This window comes from Gopherus flavomarginatus, chromosome 3, assembly GCF_025201925.1.
Source record: "Gopherus flavomarginatus isolate rGopFla2 chromosome 3, rGopFla2.mat.asm, whole genome shotgun sequence".
NCBI classification, from domain to species: domain Eukaryota; kingdom Metazoa; phylum Chordata; order Testudines; family Testudinidae; genus Gopherus; species Gopherus flavomarginatus.
Window position 1 is genome coordinate 250,536,113 of NC_066619.1, and position 20,785 is coordinate 250,556,897.

The window sequence follows — 20,785 nt, forward strand, 5'->3', positions numbered from 1 at the left end:
CTAATCATCAGAAGATGATTACAGACCAAACATAACAATCAGTTATCTGTGTTTGAATACAATCGTACTATATTAAGAATATTAGCCACTAATGTTGAGTTGTTCTTGTATATGATGAGAGCAAATTGTACCTGAAAGAAGTTGGTTCAATAAAAGATACTACCTTACCTGCCTTATCTCTCTCACCTGAAGGTATGGCAATCATATTAATGGTATTTGAGTTCTCATCTCTGCAAAAGCAGCCTGTCAGGAATGAGGTAGAGCTCTTAAAATCTTATGTAAGAGACAACATAAAAGTTGATTGCCAGTGTTGCAAAGATAAACTTCCAAGCCCAGCTATGAAATATAACCCAAGCACCATATATAAAAAGTGAAAAGAATAAACTCTAAGTTAAAGCCCCAATGTGTATGTCAGGAGAAGCAGCAGAGGTGAAGGATGATAATTCCTTGTGTAGACAAATTGATGTCAAAAATGGAAGACAGAAATTGCTGGGAACCATACCAGAAATCTCCATTACTGTGTCTGCTGATCCACAATGATGCAAGAACACAAAGTTTAATTTACCTCAATCTGCATTCATTAAAAGGTTACTGTTGCATGAGCACTGGCTTAGTGCTGTGTAAACTTTGACAGCCAGATCTTCAGAGCTGCCCTGATTTACAGCAGCTAAGGATATGCTTTAGATCTACTCTCTCTGTAAGCGTATGACAGTATACGTGTAACTGTGCAGTTGTCATAGGCAAAATTCAATCCTGCTGTTACTTCACTGTCCTGATGTAAATGAATTTACACTCGGGATAAATCTGACCCCGTATGCGCTAGGGATTATGTAAGAAACTAGGGTTTTATGTCATGTAATGACTGACTGCCTGCTTGAATACTTGTGCAACTGCAGTCAGAGAAGCATTGAGGCAGGGTAGTATAGGATATTTTCAAACCCCATAGCCAGTCAGTTGCTAGCTGATCTGAACAAAGAAAACCGTGTCACCTCACGAATACTGAGGTAGTTAGCAACATGCCTTTCAGTTTTTTTTAATAACAGCATGAGAGCAAATTGTAGACAAGTTGGAGCTGTGACTTAGGGCCTCCTTAAAAGGTGTTTGGAGGGGAACAGTCTTTATGAGGCCACGGCACACCTGGTGGCTGAGCTTTGTGACTTTGTCCTCACCCACAACCATTTCAGATCTGGGAACAAGTTATGGCTTCAAGTCAGCGGCACTGTTATTGGTACCCGCATGGCCCCACAATATGCCAACATTTTTTATGACTGATTTAGAACAATACTTCCTCAGCTCAGTTACTGGGAGTGGACCACATCCACCCTGACTGAATTGGCCCTGTCAACAGTGGTTCTCCCCTTGTGAGGTAACTCCCTTCTCTTCATGTGCCAATATATTTATGTCTGTATCTGTAATTTTCACTCCATGCATCTGAAGAAGTGTGGTTTTTTTACCAACAAAAGCTTATGCCCAAATAAATCTATTAGTCTTTAAGGTGCCACTGACTCCTTGTAGTCTTTATGAAGAAACAGTTTCTGGAATATAGAAAAAATTCTTCAGGGAGTGCACCATTGCTGAGGTAGCATAGTGCCCCAAGTGTGGAATTAAAAACTACCCACTTCTGAGCTCTAATCCCTACTCTGCCCTCAACTCTGTCTGTAGCATCAGGCAAATCACAGCCTGTCTGCTCTTACTTTCCCTAGCTATAAAGTGGGAATTGGGGCTTGTCTACAGTAGAAAGTTATTCCAAAGTAAGGCAGAGTGGGAATTTAAAAAGGCAGCATTTATTATGGAATAGCTCCCTGTATGGACACTCTTATTCTCTGGAATAAAAGTGCCTTTTTCTAGTTTCTTAATCAATTTCCAAAGTGTGTTAAGCAAGATCAGGAAAAGGCATTTGTCTGCCAGAATAAATGTGTGCACACAGGGAGCTGTTGCAGAATAGCTTGTTCAACCTTAGCTTTTCTGTTCAATTTCCCCTTATTTGGTCTGTGAAGATTAACGTTAACTCGCAAATTAATTAGTACAGTGATTTGAAGCTGTAAAGCAATATATACTGTAAGTGCTAAATGTATTCTTCTCCTACTCACTGAAGGACAGATGGTTATTCTGCTTTTTGTTCCTATCCCTCAGTATAAGTCACTTTCACATAGTTGTTCACATTAATCTTCAATATCATCTTTCCCTCCCTTATCATGCATGGATTACCAGACCTTTCAATATGTTATATTCTTCAGTGATCCACATCAAGTATTACATGGATAATATGGGTAATTTTCAAAATACCTTTGATTTCAATAGGAATTTGTTTAGTAAGATTTACATCTCAGTGGCTCCATTGACATACCAGACCTGGTGAACTGAAGAACAGCAATCAATCAAAGGGATGCAATAAAATTGAAAAACACTTTTTAACACACTCGATTATTAAAACTGAAAGAATTTTAACAACCTAATGTTACCTTTAACCATTTTATCATTGTTTAGTTTTTGCATGTCTCACAGTTTGGACCATGAACATAGATGAATCTATTTCACTTTTGTTTCTAGTCCATTATATTTTCACGTTCTCCTACAATGGCACAGGGTTAAAAGGGCTTGGTTGCAAAGACAGCAAAGCAATGTTTGTTTATTTTTAAAAACTCTTTCTGGGTTTCGTTAAACCTTATTTTATAAGGCTGCTTCTCTTTAACTCTAAGGCCCTTTTACATTGCACAGGAGGGCCTTAAAGTGGGTGCACATCTGGCAATGTAAAGAGACCTTAAAGTGGGCCTGTTTACATGGAGATAATCTGGAAAACTAATCCAAATTAACTAACAGTGCTAAATTAAAGTGGATTAATTAAACTATATTAAACTCCTGTGTGGACGTTCTCATTCAGAATTAAACTTTATTCAGTTTAGCATAATGTAATTAATTTAAAAGAAACCAAATTATGGTCACTTTAATTCTGAATCAGGTTGTCTATACAGAGGTTTAAGTCATTTTAAATAATCCACTTTAAATTCACATCTTTAGTTCATTTGGATTAATTTTCCTGATGGGTGAGATCTATAAAGCAATCTACTGTAATGCACTCTAACTCCCCCATGTAGACCCTGATGGCACCCTCTAAAATGTACCTGGTTCACGTTAATGTATGTATCTTTCTTGAGCAGGTCAGCAGCATCTTTATGTACCTTCTAGAGAGCAACGTTAGAGCGCTTTACAAATCACACACTTCAAATGCACTTTGCCCTATAGAGACCCGAGTGTCCCTATCTAAATAAGCCCTTTTGTCCATTTATGGCCTCTCTACTGCTAGAGTGGTATAAAGGGGCCCTAGAAAATGCAAATCAGGTCCATAAAGTCTCAGTCTGAGGACAGATGACAGCATCTATTTACTGCATAACTCCATACCAATATATTTTATTAAAATGTTGTGTAAATTTGTAGTTGCTTTCACCAGTTACTGTGAACTATTTATCAGCTGATGCAGTGAGAGTTTGATCAGTAATATTTCCATTGTTACTGATCTAGTGATATAATAAACCCAGTGTCAGGTGTCAGTCAAAATAACTTTGTCGATATAGTATCACTTCTGAACAAGCTGTGGTCCATATGATGCCAATGGGCAGGTTTGTTTTAATTCACAAACTTTATACACTTGCCCTAAGACTGTTCCAAACTGTTGTGATGTCCTGACAGATTTATTTAGTTTTTAGTACCCCCCTCTTTTTGTATCACATTGTGATAAAGTTGCCTCACTTGGCGCTACCTCCAGCCTCGTGCTGCACGCTGTGTGCCTGCAAGGCTAATTTATTACAGATAATGTCCCATACTTATAAAACATAATAAATCAAGTCCCCAGCAGTCCAACAAAATGCAGCCCCGGCGCCTATCACCACACTCAGGCTCTTTGCAGCTTCAGCATCTCTCACTGGGCTCACCTCGTACGTGTTGCTCCTGCATCTCTCACTATGCCTCATTGTAGCCTTCAGCCCTGTCTGGTCCTCCAGCTGCAGCTCTCCAGCTCAGACAGCCAGGCATCTCTCTGCCTAAGCTGAATAAATAACAGGTTGTGGACTACGGGCTCAATTCCAACTTCAGATGCAGCCTTCAGCCCCCACTGGCCATGGCTCTCTGGCCCCCGCACTGACTTCCTAGCAATTCCTCCCTCTCTCCAGGGAGGGCCTATATAGCTTTCTGCTTTCTCAGAGACCTCCTCCAGTCTCCAGATCTTTGGCAACTCTCACCTGCCAATTCCCTAACTCCCAGGCAGCTCTCACCTGCATGGCCCAGGTGCCTTCTCTTAACCCCAGTTGGGAAGCAGCTGATGAGACACAGGTACACTGGCCTCTTCCTTCTTAAAGGGCCAGCATCATGCTGTGACACACACTTTTAATATCTGTATATCAGTAAAAGTTAGAGTCACTGTTCCATCCTTAACTACATTTTTATGCTTTCATTTATTTTCACTCTCCACATATTTTACCTACCAATTTTCTCCAGTCTTTTAATTTTTCCAAAGGAATTGACAATAACAACACCCTTGCTTTCTAAATGTAATTGCTTTCACACCAGCATCATTGATATTATCAGCACAAATACACCCGGTTTTGGAAATAGGATCTGCTATTTCAGTAATTCAGGAGAACTTGCCACAAAATCTTATGCTTTGCTTTTGGTAGTCACCAGAAAAATGGTGGCTGTTCTCTTTATTAGCTGTGGAGTGGTAGATTTTCTGTTTGTTTAATTGTAGCTATCTAGTCCTACCTCCTGCAGCGTGATTCCACAAAGGTGGGCCTTTCGAGTATGCATAGATGTAAAATCCAGCTTTTGGAAGCAATTAATAATTACTTTGGAGGGGAAATAAGGACATGCCTTTAACCACCACTGAAGTGCACAGAACTGGGCAAGAGTTTTTAAAGGGTCAGAGTGAGGACATGATTAAAATGTTGCTAAAATTCATGGGTCATCATACCCTTCCTGAATATGAAAAGTTAGCATGCACAGTATGGCCCAGGGAGTCTAGTATGTAAGGATGTCTGTGGGTCTGAGATGAATCTTCATCTTAATGAAAGACTCATCTTGTCCCACAAATATTTTTCCCCTCCTTGTAGAGAGAGTTTGTGTCACCCAAACTAGAGCTGAACTCTGTTAATGATGCTCTTAATTGACCAACTGGTGTCACCCTAGGTCTCTTTCCCTCATAATAGTCCCCTGCTCTGACCTGCCAAGCTACTGTTGCAACAGAACAAGTATGAGATTCAGACTCTGAGTCTCCTGCTGTGCAACATATAAAATGAGCTCTAGGCTCACGTGAATTTTAGAGTAAAATTGACACACAGGCTGGGATTTTCAAAAGAGACTTAGGGAAGCATGTGGAAGTTGGACTCCCAACTCTTAGATGCTTTGGAAGCCTCAGCCGTCATCCTAGGTTTTCCACTAGATTATAACATTAAGGTAGGTCAAATTTTAAATCTAAAATACTTGACAATGTCCCTTTAAATTATACTTTTATTCAGGTTTTTTTTTTAAATTAAAAGTTCCCCTAGGTATACTTGGTCCTGCCTCGGCACAAAAGGCGGACTAGATGACCTTTCGAGACTCTTTCTTGCCATACATTTCTGTCATTGCAGGTGTGAGGTAGGTGGGATGGAGTTATCCAAGGAATTCACTTTGTCTGCTTTAATTGGAAATGTGCAGAAATTTCTATGTTGAATAAATAGCAGGTTGCAAATGCAGACTATGGGCTCAATTCCAACTTCAGATACACATGTGCAGATTTTTTTTTAAGATGCGATGCATAGCAATAAGTGACCAAAAGTTACTGTTGAACTTGGAAACTTCTTTTTTGGGGTGAAATCCTGACTCTGTTGAAATAAATGGCAAAATTCCTGTGACTTCAGTGGTGCCGGGATTTCACGCTTTACATTCTACTCATAGACATACAGTACAATTTCTAGCTTTCTTTCTAGGCAAGTCAGTGATCTGATTTCACAGATATCACACAAGATTGAATGCAGATTTTGCAGCTAACACCAATGACGTCTTGATCTTCTTGGGAATTTAATTTTGGAAGGGAAATTTAAACTGCACAGAGCAGCCAACTATTCTCCCTATTGCTGCATGCCTAATTGTCACTCCATGACACTCCCTGTGTTAGGGCTGTTACAAGCTTAATCTTAAATTCAGAGCTCTTATTCCTAAAATAGTTTCCAATGGTACTGATTAGAAAACAAGAACCATGTGTCAACTGGTTTGTGTATACAACATGAGATTTATTGTAATTTTTTTAAATGTCTCTTTCTAGATTTTGTTGTTCATCAGATTTTGCCATACCAGTCAGTTTCAGTTGATACATTCAACTCTAAGAATGATGTATACGTAGCCATTGCACAGCCTAGCATGGAGAACTGCATGGTACTGGAATGGGATCACATTGAAATGAATTTCAGAAGTTATGACAACATCACAGGTACACATATGAATGTGTCGGATTTAGACATGAAGTGGTGGTATCCTCAGCGTGTAATGGGAGAAGGGAAGAATTGGAATATGGAATTCACTGATACATCATGGAGTGGCCACTTGATGCTATATCCTCTTATCATTCCACCATTGTTGAACCCCCACATTGAAGTCAATGGACCAAGGCCATAATGTGGACTAGATTGCTTAGAGAGCCATATCGATCTAGTAGGATACAGTTCTTACCATAACAGAGTACACAAGCTTGGCATTTGTCTCTCTGATATTTAGCCTTCAGCAAAGGACAGGGTAGACATGGGTGGGTTCTGCTCCTGTAAATTGTTCCTCATGAGTGGGCCCTTATATCCCCACAAGCCCTTCTAAAGTTAGCTGGGTCTTCACACAGGGTTTGCTCTTGTGGAACAGCTTGCAAGATCAGGGCCTTGTGTACAGGAACATGGGAACTGCCATGTTCAATGAAACCTGAGGTCCATCTAGTCTAGTATCCTGTCATGGACAGTGTCCAGCACTAAATGCTTCAGATGATGGTATAAGAGCCCTGCAGTAGGCAGATTGTGTAGGCACAATATTAGTATAACATTGGAAGTACCTATCCATTCTAATAGAATTAATTTAATCCAAAAAGTGTGAAATCCCAAACTGATCTCTTGATGCACTAGCTAGCTTTTCCACGTACAGTTCATCTAGAAGATTAACATTAGGGTTCAGTTGGCATCATGTGCTCAAGAAAGTTCATCTTGCCTTCATGCTGACCTTCAAATGTACAAACTACTGCATGGCAAAATAAATGCAGTGCACCAAAATCTGTTCTGTTATACCCATGCAACACCACTGAAATCAATGGGACTGCATAGGTGTAAGGAAGAGCAGTATTTTGACGAATCTGAATTAATTTTCTTTGTGTTTATTCCTGGGGGAATTTTGCACCACTGTCTGTGTGCATAATTCATGGGCTGTGCACATTTAAATTTTTTTTTTTTTTGCAGAAAATAGCTTCTGCCAGAAAGTTGCTGCGGAGGGCACTGTGGTGCTAGAACAGAGCAGTCACTCCTGACCAGCTAGGGAAGAGAGAGAGCCTATAGTGCAGGAGTGGGTAAACTTTTTTGACCTGAAGGCCACATCTGGCTATGGAAATTGTATGGTGGGCCATGAATGCTCACAAAATTGGGGGTGGGGGTGAGGGCTCCAGCTGGGGGTGTGGGCTCTGGAGTGGGGCCAGAAACAAGGACTTCAGGGTGCGAGATGGGGGAGCTCCGGGCTGGGGGTTGGGATTCGGGAGGGGCTGTGGGCTCCGGCTGGAGGTGCGAGCTCTGGAGTGGGGCCAGGGATGAAGGGTTTGGGGTGCAGGAGGGGGCTGCAGGCTGGGGGTGGAGCAGAGGCATTCGGAGTATGGGAGGAGGCTCTGGGCTGAGGCAGGGGGTTTTGGTGTGGGAGGGGGTACAGGCCCTGGCCTGGAGGTGCAGGTTCCAGAGGGGGGCCAGAAATGAGGGGTTCAGTGCGTGGGAAGGGGCTCTGGGCTGGGGCTGAGAGGTTGGGCTCCAGGTTGGGGCTGGGGTGTGTAGGGAGATGAGGGCTCTGGCTGTGGGGTGCAGGCTCTGGAGTGGGGTTGGGGATGAGGGGTTTGGGTTTCAGGCAGGTGCTCCAGGCTGGGACAGAGGGGTTCGGATGGTGGGAGGGGGATCAGGGCTAGGGAAGGGGGCTGAGGCGTGGGAGGAGGTCGGGGGTGTAGGCTCCAGTCAGCACTTACCTCAAGCAGCTCCTAGAAGCAGTGGCATGTCCCCTCTCTGGATCCTACGCGGAGGCGTGGCACTGACCAGGTGGTTCTACACGTTGCCTCGTCCACAGATGCCACCCCTGCAGCTCCCATTGGCTGAAGTTCCTGGCCAATAGGAACTGCTGAATCAAAGCTTGGGGCAGGGGCAGCATGCGGAACCCCCTGGCTGCCCCTGTGTTTAGGAGCTGGAGGGGGGACATGTCACTGCTTCCGGGAGCCATGCGGAGCCACAGCACATGCAGAGCAGGGCAAGCCCCCGATCCCACTTCCCAGCTGGAGTGCTGGAATGGGGAAAGCCCTCGACTCTGCTCCCTGGCAGGAGCTCAAGGGCTAGATTAAAAGGTCTGATGGGCTGGACATGGCCCATGGGCCGTAGTTTGCTCACCCCTGCTGTAGTGCCTTCTTCACAGGACCTGTTGGGCCAGGTCAGGAGATAGGGGGTATGGGGAGACAGACAGCATGGGCCTGCTGGGGGGTCAGATATGGGCTCATTAGGGCTAGTGGGGGAGGACAGACTGGGGCAGGGACTGAATGGGATCCAGGTGCAAGGGGAAGGGGGAGGGAATGCAGGGCCACATAGGGACAGTGAGGTGCCTGAGTGGGGGCACAGAGACACATGAGGACGGGGCAGATGTGCGTGACTCAGTGGGAGAGACTAGGGGTCAGCCAGAGTCTGCATGCTGGAAGCTCACTAACAATCCCTCCCTGCCCCCCCACAAACCTATTCCATATTTTTCCCACCCACACCCAACAACCCTCCAAGTTCACACCCAAGTTCCTTCCCAGCAATTACTTCCCTCTCCCTCAGCTCCTCCGTTACCCCTGATTCCCCCTGCACTGCTTCTGAGGCGTGCGGGAAATATGGTTCTGTAGTGTAGTTTAAATGAATTATTACTCAGATTTCTGTATTAATATGCCTAGTAAGGAATTTATTTGTCAAAAAACATTTTCTGAATCTTTTTTGTTTTCTTATTGTTACAGACATACTTACTGACAGGTATTTTAAATAAATTACTAAAATAATTGAAACAGATATGATTCTATTGTGTTATTTTGACAAATAAAATATGCTGAATTTTGCAGAATATTAAAATATTATGCACAGAATTTTTAATTTTTCAGCGCATAATTTTTTCAATTTTTTGGTGCAGAATTCCTCCTGGAATATATGTTGCTGTTGCACAAGTAAAATATTTCATTTCAGAGAGGATGTGGGGGAATTCTCTTTCAAGTTATCTTAAAGCTTTATACAATAGGTACAGAAAGATATTGAGGTCGAATAAAAGTAATTATGTTTTGCTGACTTTACAGTTTTGGGGGAATAAGGGATTTCACAAGAAAAAAATAGATTAGGAGTAACGGCATAAGGAAACAGGGTATGAAGGACATGCGTTAACCTATCACAAAGCAGTGTTCCTGCCTACCTCAATTTCACAGTGTTAAAATAGAGCTTCAGAATAGACATGCACACACTCCAAATGTGCACATTTCAAAGACTTCATGTCATTGGACCAACTGGCTTCATTGTGCTGAACTGACAGGTCTTGAAACAACAGCGCTGTTTCAGGAATGCAGATTTGGTGCATTACAGGTGAATAGTAACCCAAGAAGAATGGAAAGCTCATTTAAGAATTTAGGGTTGCCCCATTTGGCCTGAATGGCTATTCAGAATTCAGGGCCTTGCCAGGGTGATTCCATTTGGATGAGAAATCAGTGATGTGTGTCAGGTGTGTTCTTGGTGTACTTTTGTTTATTCACAAAAAATATGCACAGAGGAGACAGAGGAAACAAACAACAGCGGACAGTTTGCTTGCTCAGAAATCCCCAAGTCTGCCACTTCAGTGAATTCTGTGCCCAAGAAACTATCTTTATGCTTCCTCTCAGGGTCACTGTCACAATTCCTTCTACTAGCTTTCCCCCTCCAATACACATAGCCAGCAACCACTGTCTTAGCTCCTGAAGCCAAGGGTTTCACTGCTTGAAAACCCTGCTGTTCCTTAATATCTGAAGTGGTCTTTCCTCACCTGTTGGATCAAAACATGTGATATGGCTCATGCAGTATGAATGAAAGCACTGTGTCATGCTGCCATGTAGAACATGAAAAGAAACTGGCAGCAGTGAAGATGACAAAATGAGAGATCAAGAAAGAGGGAACTTAGTAAATCTCTCTCTTTGTTTGGGTGGTTGAATTTTACTGTATTAGTAATTTTTGCTTTTTGTTTGAGCACCAGGTCAGTCCATTGTGGGATGCAAAGCAATCCTGATCGATGACCAGGTCTTTGTGGTGGTGGCACAGCTCTTCGGTGGCTCACACATCTACAAGTATGATGAAAGCTGGACAAAGTTTGTCAAATTCCAGGACATAGAAGTGTCTCGCATTTCCAAGCCAAATGATATAGAGCTGTTTCAGATAGACAGTGAAAATTTTTTTGTCATAGCAGATAGCTCTAAAGCTGGTCTGTCAACCGTTTATAAATGGAATAACAAAGGATTCTACTCTTACCAGTCCTTGCATGAGTGGTTCAGGGACACAGATGCTGAGTTTGTTGATATAGATGGAAAATCTCATTTAATCCTGTCAAGCCGCTCACAAGTTCCCATTATACTTCAGTGGAACAAAAATTCAAAAAAGTTTGTCCCACACAGTGAAATCCCCAACATGGAGGATGTCTTGGCTGTAAAGAGCTTCAGGATGCAAAACAGCCTCTACATTACGCTCACAAGGTTTATTGGTGACTCCAGAGTCATGAAGTGGAATAGCAAGCAGTTTGTGGAGATACAGGCTCTCCCGTCTCGAGGGGCAATGACACTGCAGCCTTTCTCCTTTAAGAATAATCACTACCTAGCTCTAGGAAGTGACTACACCTTCTCCCAGATATACCAGTGGGATAACGAGAAGAATCTCTTTAGAATATTTAAAGAAATCTACGTGCAGGCACCTCGCTCTTTCACAGCTGTGTCAACTGATCGAAGAGATTTTTTCTTTGCTTCCAGTTTTAAAGGAAATACGCAGATATTTGAACATATAATTGTTGACTTGAGTTTATGAAGGCTGTTGGAGTGAATCTCATGTCCAGTGAGACATTTTCACTTATCAGAAACAATAACAAAAAGACAGATTATTCATCTCCAAAAATAGGGCATACATGTGGAACTAGTAAGAAGTTTTCTGAACTTTTAGAATTTGCATATTAACCAGGGATTGCAATGACTTGGCTAACTGCATGACATGTCCATTATACCATTTTTAAAGACATTTTAAAACCTTTAATTATTCAGAGGCGTGTGCAATGCATTAGAATTTATTCTGATATCTAAGACAGCTATGTGAATTTTACCTAAGAAATTGAATTAGATTGGACACCTCATAGAAACAAGAGAGGAGAAAAACCAATGTCAAACATGTAAACTGTTCTTTCCTCTAAACCTAACATTTCAGAAATGATACTTAAGAGTAAAGTCAACTGCACATATTTGTTGCTGAATTGTATAAATTGACATCAACCTTCAAAAACATTTTTTGTCATCTTGGTTCCTTGCGATTGATGGGCAGCATCTCTTTGTTCTTTATAATAAAACAAAGGTCATTGTTTTAATTCATATTGATAGTAGATGAGAGGGAAAGTTAAAAATTCTTTGACATCTTCCTGTTGATTTCAGAGAGAAAGCATGGATAAAAAAAAATCACTATGGATGACTGGATGGCAATGAAATAAAGGGCCTTTCGCTTCTAGATAATGGGTTCCCAACAGCTTCAGGTCAATAATGACTGATAGTGGCATAGTTGTTTCCTGGCATATCTGAACTCAGCTGGTCTTAATTCAATTTGTAGCTCATAAGTATCTGTTTCACAAATACAAACGCTCCAACTGGCACTAACTCACACCTCTACTGGCAGTCTCAGTAGTGTGCCAAGGATTTTAATGAGTATGGAAACTGAACTACTCTCTCATCCTTAGGCCTGGTCTACACTACAGGGTTAAATTAGCCTAAATTATACAACTCCAGCTACATGAATAATGTAGCTGGAGTCAACATAACTTAGGTTGACTTATTGCGGTGTCTGTACCACGCTGGGTCTATGGGAGAAACTCTCACATCGACTTACCTTATGCTTCTCGTTCTGGTGGAGTACTGGAGTCGACGGGAGAGTGATCTGCAGTCGATTTAGTGGGTCTTCACTAGACTCATTAAATCGACCCCCGGTGGATCGATTGCCGCAGCATCAATCCCCGATAAGTGTAGACATACCCTTAGAGGAGGTCCTGCTTAACATAGATTGAAGCATACTTATGGGTCAATGCAGGGAAGCCTGTATTGGTGTTGCCTGAGCTGGAGCCGTTCCATACATAAAGAGAGCATTTCATTCCATAAAGTTCTTCATCTCCTAAATTAGATTTCTGAAAACTGCAAGCTGTATTTTGGGTGATCCTCCCACCATGTGAAAGCCATAGTCTCCTCTGGTATGACCATGTCCACTGAAATCAATGGAGTTGTAGCTGCCTCAGATTAGTGCTAATGTTAGCAATAAAAGTACAGTGCTAGCTAAGAATTTTCACTTAGATCATCCCACGCTATCCAATTGACAAAAGGCTCTGGAAGCTCTATTGGATACAGAACCAAACCATATTTAGCAGTCTTTTAAACTCATTTTGGATGAATGCAGGCTGTACTGTTTATTCATCATCACAAATAGGTCAGTTGTGCCATGCATAGTCACTCTTCCAAGATGACAGAGAGGGACTGTGCGTTCAGTCACATGAATAGAGCCTTATGGTGAAAGCGCTGTCTCTCTACATGCTTTTGAGACAGTTGTATTATAGCAGAGTCCTTCTCTGACTCACGACTACAAATGTCACTTTACATTTTCATCTTGGATTCACATATTAAATTTTCTACTTTATCATGAGACTTTTTGCTGCACGCTATGCAATTTATAAGGTTTTGTAAAGTAAGCTGAACAAATGAAACAGGTCAATATCCTTCCCCAGGCAAGGTTATCACAGCCTCGCTGCTCTGACTGAGCCTAAAATTTCTCATCATGGATAAGTAGCAACATGCCCAGTTATTACAAATGTAAATGTCTCTTGCTGACTCCTGGTTTAAAGATGCCCAGCATGTAAGCAATACTGCATGAGCAGATTAGGATGTGACAACTCCTCTCCTTGAAATAATAATCCATCCATGACCTGAAGCATCATTGCTTTCATCGAAAATGTTCTAGATCATATGAAATCAAAACATTACTGGCTTGCCAGAAAAATAGTTCAAATTATTGACATTTGTAAATTTCATTTAAGAATATTTTCCACTTAGTTGATAATCCCAGGTTTTATTTTATCTAAATATAAAAGATGGAGAGGCTTTAAGTGATCCTGTTTTCTGAGGTACTGCACTCCTACTGCACGGTGCTAATGGTCCTCAGTTCCCACTGTTTTCAGTCAGAGCCAAGGATTGTCTGACTGGGCCCTTCCTTGCTAAAGGCAGATCTCTTGCAGCTGTATTAACAACTCTTCTAGGACTAAGCTAATGGGTCCTATGTGACTATGATATGATAACCACATGGCTGACAGCCAACCACATTTCTTCCATTATTCCAGCTTGCTTTATGAAGTCTTATCGATTAAAGATGCAGCTATACTGGTACAGCCACAATGTAGATGGCTCTTTAAATTTGGGAGCTGTCAGAAAACATTGCACACAATGTAGCTGCTCTACTATATGTATCCAGTATGAAAATGTAAATACATTTTTGTTATCTGTCCAAGAGGATCATTTCCCAGTGTGCTAACTCTTTCTTTCAGGGATCATTGCCAGTGTTGTATACATAACCAGCCTTTTTGAGCACGGTCCATATCATTCATTTGAGAAGAACCATAAATGAGAAAACTTACAGGCAATAAAAATGAATCCTGAAACCCACAAACCGATTTTAAGAGAGATGATGGTGGTCAGGAATTTTTTTCCCCCAATGGCAAGAGACTGTATCTTTTTTGGGGGTTGGGGGAGTGGAGTGTACTCGTGGGTAAGGAAGAGGATTTCAGGCTCAGATATCAAGGTCAGTGAAATTAACAATGTCTTATTGTTACAACCATGGCTACAGGGACAAAGTGATCTACAGAGGCTAGCTCATTCCCATGGGACCCGAAGAACGGATGAAAACAGATTTTTTGGGTAGACTGATGTTTCTGCTGAGAAGGTCGGTTGTCCAGAGAGCTGAGATCATCAGCCCTTTCACAGCTTCTGCAGTGAGTGTGTAGGTGGAAGGTGGCCTACCGTTCCTGCTGAATAGTGTCCAAAGGTGTAGTGAGATCAAAGGAACTAGGAGGGAGGTTGAAGGGAAATAAGTGAATGAAGAAAAGGGATCACGTTAAGCCTCCAATTGTTAAATATATGTAGTATCTGGGAGGATCCTTGAAACTCCTAGTCTTCACTGTTCCTGCTCCAAGGAGCTGATCTATAACACAACTGTAAAACCTGAAATTAAAAAAGAGGGTAAAAGGAGGTGTGGGATTTTGTTGCGAAAGTAACCAAGCATCTAAAACATAAAGTGCAAAACTTCAATAAAATAAACTACAAATTTTCTTCTGTCTATCCAAATACAGCTACTATATTATCTCCATTGCTTATATTCTGTTAAAAAGCTTTGTTTTTGAGTAGTAAATAAATTACACATACCCCATCATTTCACTGAGACTGTCAGAAACATCAGGAAAGTATAAAGACACTGGCAAAGGATAACATGACATACCATTTAGTACAGTTTTTATGTATTTTAAAATGCATAAACTTGTGTAAAATGCAGTAATTTATATAAAATATATTTAATACTGTACGCAGGCTACAACGGAAGAGCATTTTAAGGCTGTATATACATTTAGCTCTTTTTGGTAAGGAGATCATGACAATCTGTGCTACTAATACACATGTACTCTTTCATTATATGAATAAAAAGTAGTTAATGAGACAAATAATGATGCACTTTGTATGTTAAAATGATGGGGTTTTTGCTCAGAAAGTTGAAGCACCCAGTATGAGAGGGGTGAGGTAATGATGTCCCAGCTCAATTTTCCAAGGAATATTTCCAACAAAACACTGGAGTTCTTCAGGCTTCCGTGATAATAGAGCCTACATATTGTAGGCCTGGATGGAGCCCTAGGCATGGTTAAAAGTATGAGCACTAGGTATCAGCTAACAAACCTAAACATATTCCTAAGAGAATGGTACAGGAACACACAGCTCCTTGCAAGATACAGATGGAATGATAGGATAATGGATGAGGCTGTTTTGTTTGACTATCAGATACAAGGTACAAGGATGGTAACTGATAACATCTGGAATGTAATACATAACTTGTTTGTATCAATGTAGAAAAAGAGAGTGGTAGGAGTGGCAGCTTTATATTGGCCAAGGGGTCAACACTCTGTCAACTGAGCTGATACATTGTTACCAACATACATGGGTTAGCGTACATGTGACTGGCTGGATGGGGTACTGAGACCGTGCCTTATTGACAATAAACCTGGCTGAGCCTTAGCCAGAGAACTGAGCCTGTGGTCTTTCTTTATGATTAACATCAAAGTTTGCTGAATCCGCTATCTATGCCAGTGCAGAAACACCAGAGCTCCAGCAAGACAGCCTGGGAGTGACATTCTACAAGTGTGATTCAGTCACTTCTACTCTCCTCATGTCAGCTGCAGAGCAAAGAATCTTTTGTCTCTTCTCTATTACTACCAAACATTAAGGACAAGCCAGCCCTTGTGTCCATATGTGCAGCTGGCCCACAATGACAACGCACTAATGACTAAACTGAGTGTGTGCCAGAAGAACCATAAGAAAGGGCTGAGAAATTGACAGGGGCCCAGAAGTCAGTAGCTCTTTAAATAAAGATTTGCTTCTTGCTTATGTCTGCTTGAAAGCACAGTGCTAAGAAGCATGTAACAGACCCTGCATTAGAGTTTTATTAAGGGAGGCATGTTGACCAGATGATAGGTAGTAGCTATGGCTCCCAAACGTAATGGTGGAAACTCTACCACTTAAAATATTTAAAACAAAAATGGAGAAAGCAATACATCTTGTACCATCAAGGGGACATAATAGCTGACCTAACAAATCTGTTCCATCTCTGATTTCTATTATTCACTCTGTGCAGAAAGACCCAGTGTTGTATTTTGGCTGCAGTAATGAAAAATGACTAGACCTAAGGTGCTTTCTTTACTCAGCTCTCTTGTTCTCTCTCTCATCTTACTGTTCTCTTGTTTCTTCACACGCTTTCCTCACACACACCCTAGTGTTATCACATATATATTGCAGCTACTGTTTCCTAATCAATTCAGTTAGCATTAAATGTGACTCCTCTTCTGTCTTTAAAAAAATAAAGAAAATCTGAACTTTCAAACTGTAAAATAGTTAAATAGACTTTATACATTTATAATTAAGAGGTATAGTAGTAATCAAACTCTAAAATGACCTTATGGGTATTTGTATCTGAAATTTACTCTTATGACTTGCTGAATTTTATTATATCCGAATAATTTAAAAGAATGTAACAAGAATAAATGTTGGAATGTCATCATTAAATACATCATATCCCAAAACCTGACCATTTTTCTGAGGCAACTCTAGAGACATTCTGTTTCCCCGACTCTAGCCAGGTATTACCACTGGTCTCTGACTCTGACCCTTAGTCCTGCCTCCTGATTACAGCGTGGTACGGTCTCTGATGCTGACCTGACTTTGACACTCACTCTAGCTTATTAAACATCATAGGAAAGGAGAGCCAAGATGTTATGCAGGGCCTCGAAGGCAAGGATGTTTAAGGACTTGATATTGTCAGAATAATCCAAAGATGGGCGTGCTGTGGTCTGACTGGTAGACAAGGAATGTGATGTTTTTGATGGATTGAGAGGAAGCAATAAGGGTCTAAGGGAGACTGGAGAGGAGGAGACGACAAGACTGGAGATGACCAGGCAGTAGAGAAGTGCTTCAGTCAATAGGAGGGAAAGGAAGGGTCAGATTTTCAAAATGTGGAGAAAAAAGTGACAAGAGTTTGTGACAGGGTAGATGTGTGAGGAGCTGTGATGCGATGCTCACTGCACACCTCACCTGAAGGGTTAAGGTTGCTTGGAAGGGGCAAATTAACCTAGTAGGCCATGCCTGGGGGAGAATTAAGATTGCTGTACAAACCTTAATGGAAGATAAAGCTCAGCTGATGTAGGGTGGGCTGGTACAAAGCTAGGAAGCTGAGAACAGAAGGCCTGTAGTCACTCTCTATGCTTAGAGAGGGAAAGGAAAAAACCAGGAGGTGAATAGAAGCCCTGGGATCCTGGCCCTGAGGGAAAGGTATACCCAGAGGAGAGTGAAGGAGCCTGATAGAGACAAAGTACGAAGCAGACCTGGGAAAAGCAGTAAGGTTTGTGACAGTGCAGACCTTGACTGCAGGTTGTAGGGTCCCTGGGCTGGCATCCAGAGTAGTGGGCAGGTGGGCCCACCTGGGTTCCCCTACCATCCCCTGGGGAAGTAGCACAGTCAGGGCATTGAATAGGGAAGCTACTTGAGACTGTTTGTACAGAGAGACTTTGATTACCACCACCCCCGCCCCGCCCTGCTTTGAAAGGGGAAAACACATAGTGATCTGGCTGGAGGGCCAAGCCACAAAGAGTGAACACTGAGTTACACAGAGAGGCTGTGGGGCATACAAATGACTGATGGAAGGGAGCTAATTCCCAGAGCAGCCAGGAGGAGGCACCCCAGCAGCCAGGGCCAGTGCAACCATTTAGGCAGATTAGGCGGTTACCTAGGGCGCCAAGATTTGGGGGCGCCAAAAAGCGCCCCCAAATTTTTTTTAAGTGGTTGAGCGGCCGCGGCTGCTGGGATCGAGAGGGACTCGGAGCTGCCGGCAGCATCCGCAGACGGCAGCCCAGGGTGTCTCCTGGGTCAGGGCGCTGCCGCGGCAGCCAGCAGCCCAGGGTTTATAGGGGCAGGTTCTATAAGTTTGCGGTGCTCCAGCACCAGCAATATTCAGGGCTGGGGGCCCTGCTCCGGCAATATTTAGAGCTCGGTCTCTCCCCCGGCCCTGCCTGGAGCGGGCCCCGGCCCCGACCCCCGCGGGTCTCCCCCGCACACACCCCGCCGCGTCCGTGCCTCACAGAAAGCAGCGCAGCACCTCTCCCCTGCCTGCTTCTGTTGCTGGAGTAGAACGGCTTCCGGCAGAACTGCTGTCTGCTGTCCTAGTGCCTCCCATCTCCTACTGGCAGGGCAGGCTGCCCTTACCCTGTGCTTCCGCCCTCGCCCTGAGTCTCTCCAACACCCCAAATCCCTCAGCCCCCCACACCCTAATCCTCTGCCTCAGCCCTGAGCCCCCCCACATCATGAATCCCTCATCCTCAACCCCAACCCTCATCCTCCTGCACCCTAATGCTCTTCCCCAGCCCTCAGCCCCCCAGCATCATGAACCCCTCATCCTCAGCCCCAACCCTCATCCCCCTGCGCTCCCTCCTATCCCCAAACTCCCTCCCAGAGCATGCACTCCCTCCCAGAGCGTGCACCACCTCCCCTTTCCCACACACTCCTTCCCACCCCCAAACTCCCTCCCAGAGCCTGCACCCCTCACCCTTTCCTACACCTCCACCCCCAGCCTGCACCCAAACTCCATCCCAAAGCCTGCACCCCTCACCCCCTCCTGCACACCCACCTCCTGCCCCAGCCCGGAGCCTGCACCCAGCACCCAAACTCCATCCCAAAGCCTGCACCCCTCCTGCACCCTAATCCCCAGCTCAGGGCCTGTACCTCAGAGCTCTCCCACCAAACCCCTCCCAGAGCCTTAGGCAAGTGGGGGCGGAGTTTGGGAGGCAAGTTCTGGGCACCACCAAAATTTCTACAAACTTGCCATGCATGCCTGGGTCAGCGTGCCACCGGCAGCCCAGGGGTTCCACTGCGCAGTTGCTACTTCACTTCTCCCACCTCCCAGGCTTGCGGCACCAATCAGCTGTTTGGCGCCGCAAGCCTGGGAGGAGAATTAGAGCAGGACAGCATGCTTGGGGAGGATGCGGAGCAGAGGTGAGCTGGGGTGGGGAGGTACCGCAGGGCTCCTCGGGCCAGGAGGAGGGGAGCTGCTGCGGGGGCGGCGGGCACACTTCAGGGCGAGGAGCTGCTGCAGGGCTGGGGGGGCGCAAGATGGAAGTTTCGCCTAGGGCACGAAACTTCCTTGCACCGGCCCTGCCAGCAGCGAATGACTCCTGTGACAGAAGCCTACGTTATTTGCTTTTAAATAAAGCTAAAGGTTCAGGAATGACAGAATATGCAGATTGAGTCTATTAAATATTTTTGCTGCATAGCTGCTAATTACAGTGCATATAGGGCCTCTAAACTTATTCCTGAGGTCACAGAAAGAATGAAATCCACATCACTTTCCTCTTCAGAGTCACCCTAAGTGATAATTAATCTGTGTAGGATCTGCACACTTTAGCAAAATGCCCTTTTCAGTCCATTGTTTGCCATTTGCATTTTTGAAGGGCATTTTGGGCAGACTGACATCACCATGCTGAAATAAGTGTGTTTTGCTTTTGGTAATGCAGCCTGCATTTCTGTTCACTTGCAATTGTGGCCTTTTTTTCTCCCCTCTGAATATCATTTCTATTTCCTGCTGGCACATTAGTGCTAGATTGTGTGAAAAGTGGTGATTTTCTAACTTTAATGGCTTTTTCAATTCTTTTAACTAACTCAGTAGTCCTATCAAGAATTGAGTCATCCTCCAGCTGCAGGAGTTCTCTTGCAATTATTTCTCTAATTCATTCTGGTAAATGCAAGGTCAGTGGTTAATAAAGTATTTACCATCCATTATTGGTTAAGTATATGGCTTCAGACTTCACATGTTTAATGGAAAACAGCCTGGGGGAAGCATGGGCTGCAATGGCAGCTGTATGCTGATGACAGCAAGCCTTACATATACATCCCTTCTGTTCCTACCAGGGTGGTGAAGTGGTGTGCCCGAGGTTGATGGATAGTGGGACATAAAGGAGGGCTGTTGTAATAATTGAGCCTACAAATTTAGCCTAATGGTGAGCTAAATGTAAGAAGTGAGTGAAAGTTTGTAAAATATCATTAACTTATTACAACAAATGTTGATGGGGAAAAGGTACAAAAGAGAAAAATTGCATTTGTCCAAATAAAAATGCCTACTGATAAAATTCAAGGATTGTTAAAATTGCACCAAGAAAACCAGAGAAGCGTGGGACTGAAAATTAATGGATCAAACTTGGTGTGTTGGAAATTAGGCCTACTTGGAGGATAAAATAATGATGGAATGAGCTTTTCCACCCATGACTCCTTTTTGGGCTTCTTACTCCTCACTGGTGAGGCCTCAGTTGGAGCATGGTGTCCTGTTCTGGGTGCCACGCTTTAGGAAAGATACGGACAACTTGGAGAAAGTCCAGAGAAGAGCAACAAAAATGATAACAGGTTTAGAAAACATGACCTATGAGGAAAAGTTTAAAAATTAGGTATGTTTAGTCTTTGGAAAAGAAGACCGAAGGGGGC

General features: G+C 43.2%; 1 protein-coding gene across 3 annotated transcripts in view; it reads left to right on the forward strand.

Moving 5' to 3' along the window:
* Window positions 1-16,688, forward strand: part of LGI2 (leucine rich repeat LGI family member 2) — a 32,037-nt gene extending 15,349 nt beyond the window's left edge. For 2 of the 3 annotated variants that reach the window (XM_050947735.1, XM_050947737.1), the window contains exons 7-8: window positions 6,296-6,460; window positions 10,474-16,688. In XM_050947735.1, coding sequence (XP_050803692.1) covers window positions 6,296-6,460; window positions 10,474-11,297 — 989 coding nt within the window. In that variant the 3' untranslated portion in view covers window positions 11,298-16,688. The remainder of the gene's footprint in view (window positions 1-6,295; window positions 6,461-10,473) is intronic. The other variant, XM_050947736.1, reaches the window with a different exon arrangement.
* The last annotated feature ends 4,097 nt before the right edge of the window (window positions 16,689-20,785 follow it).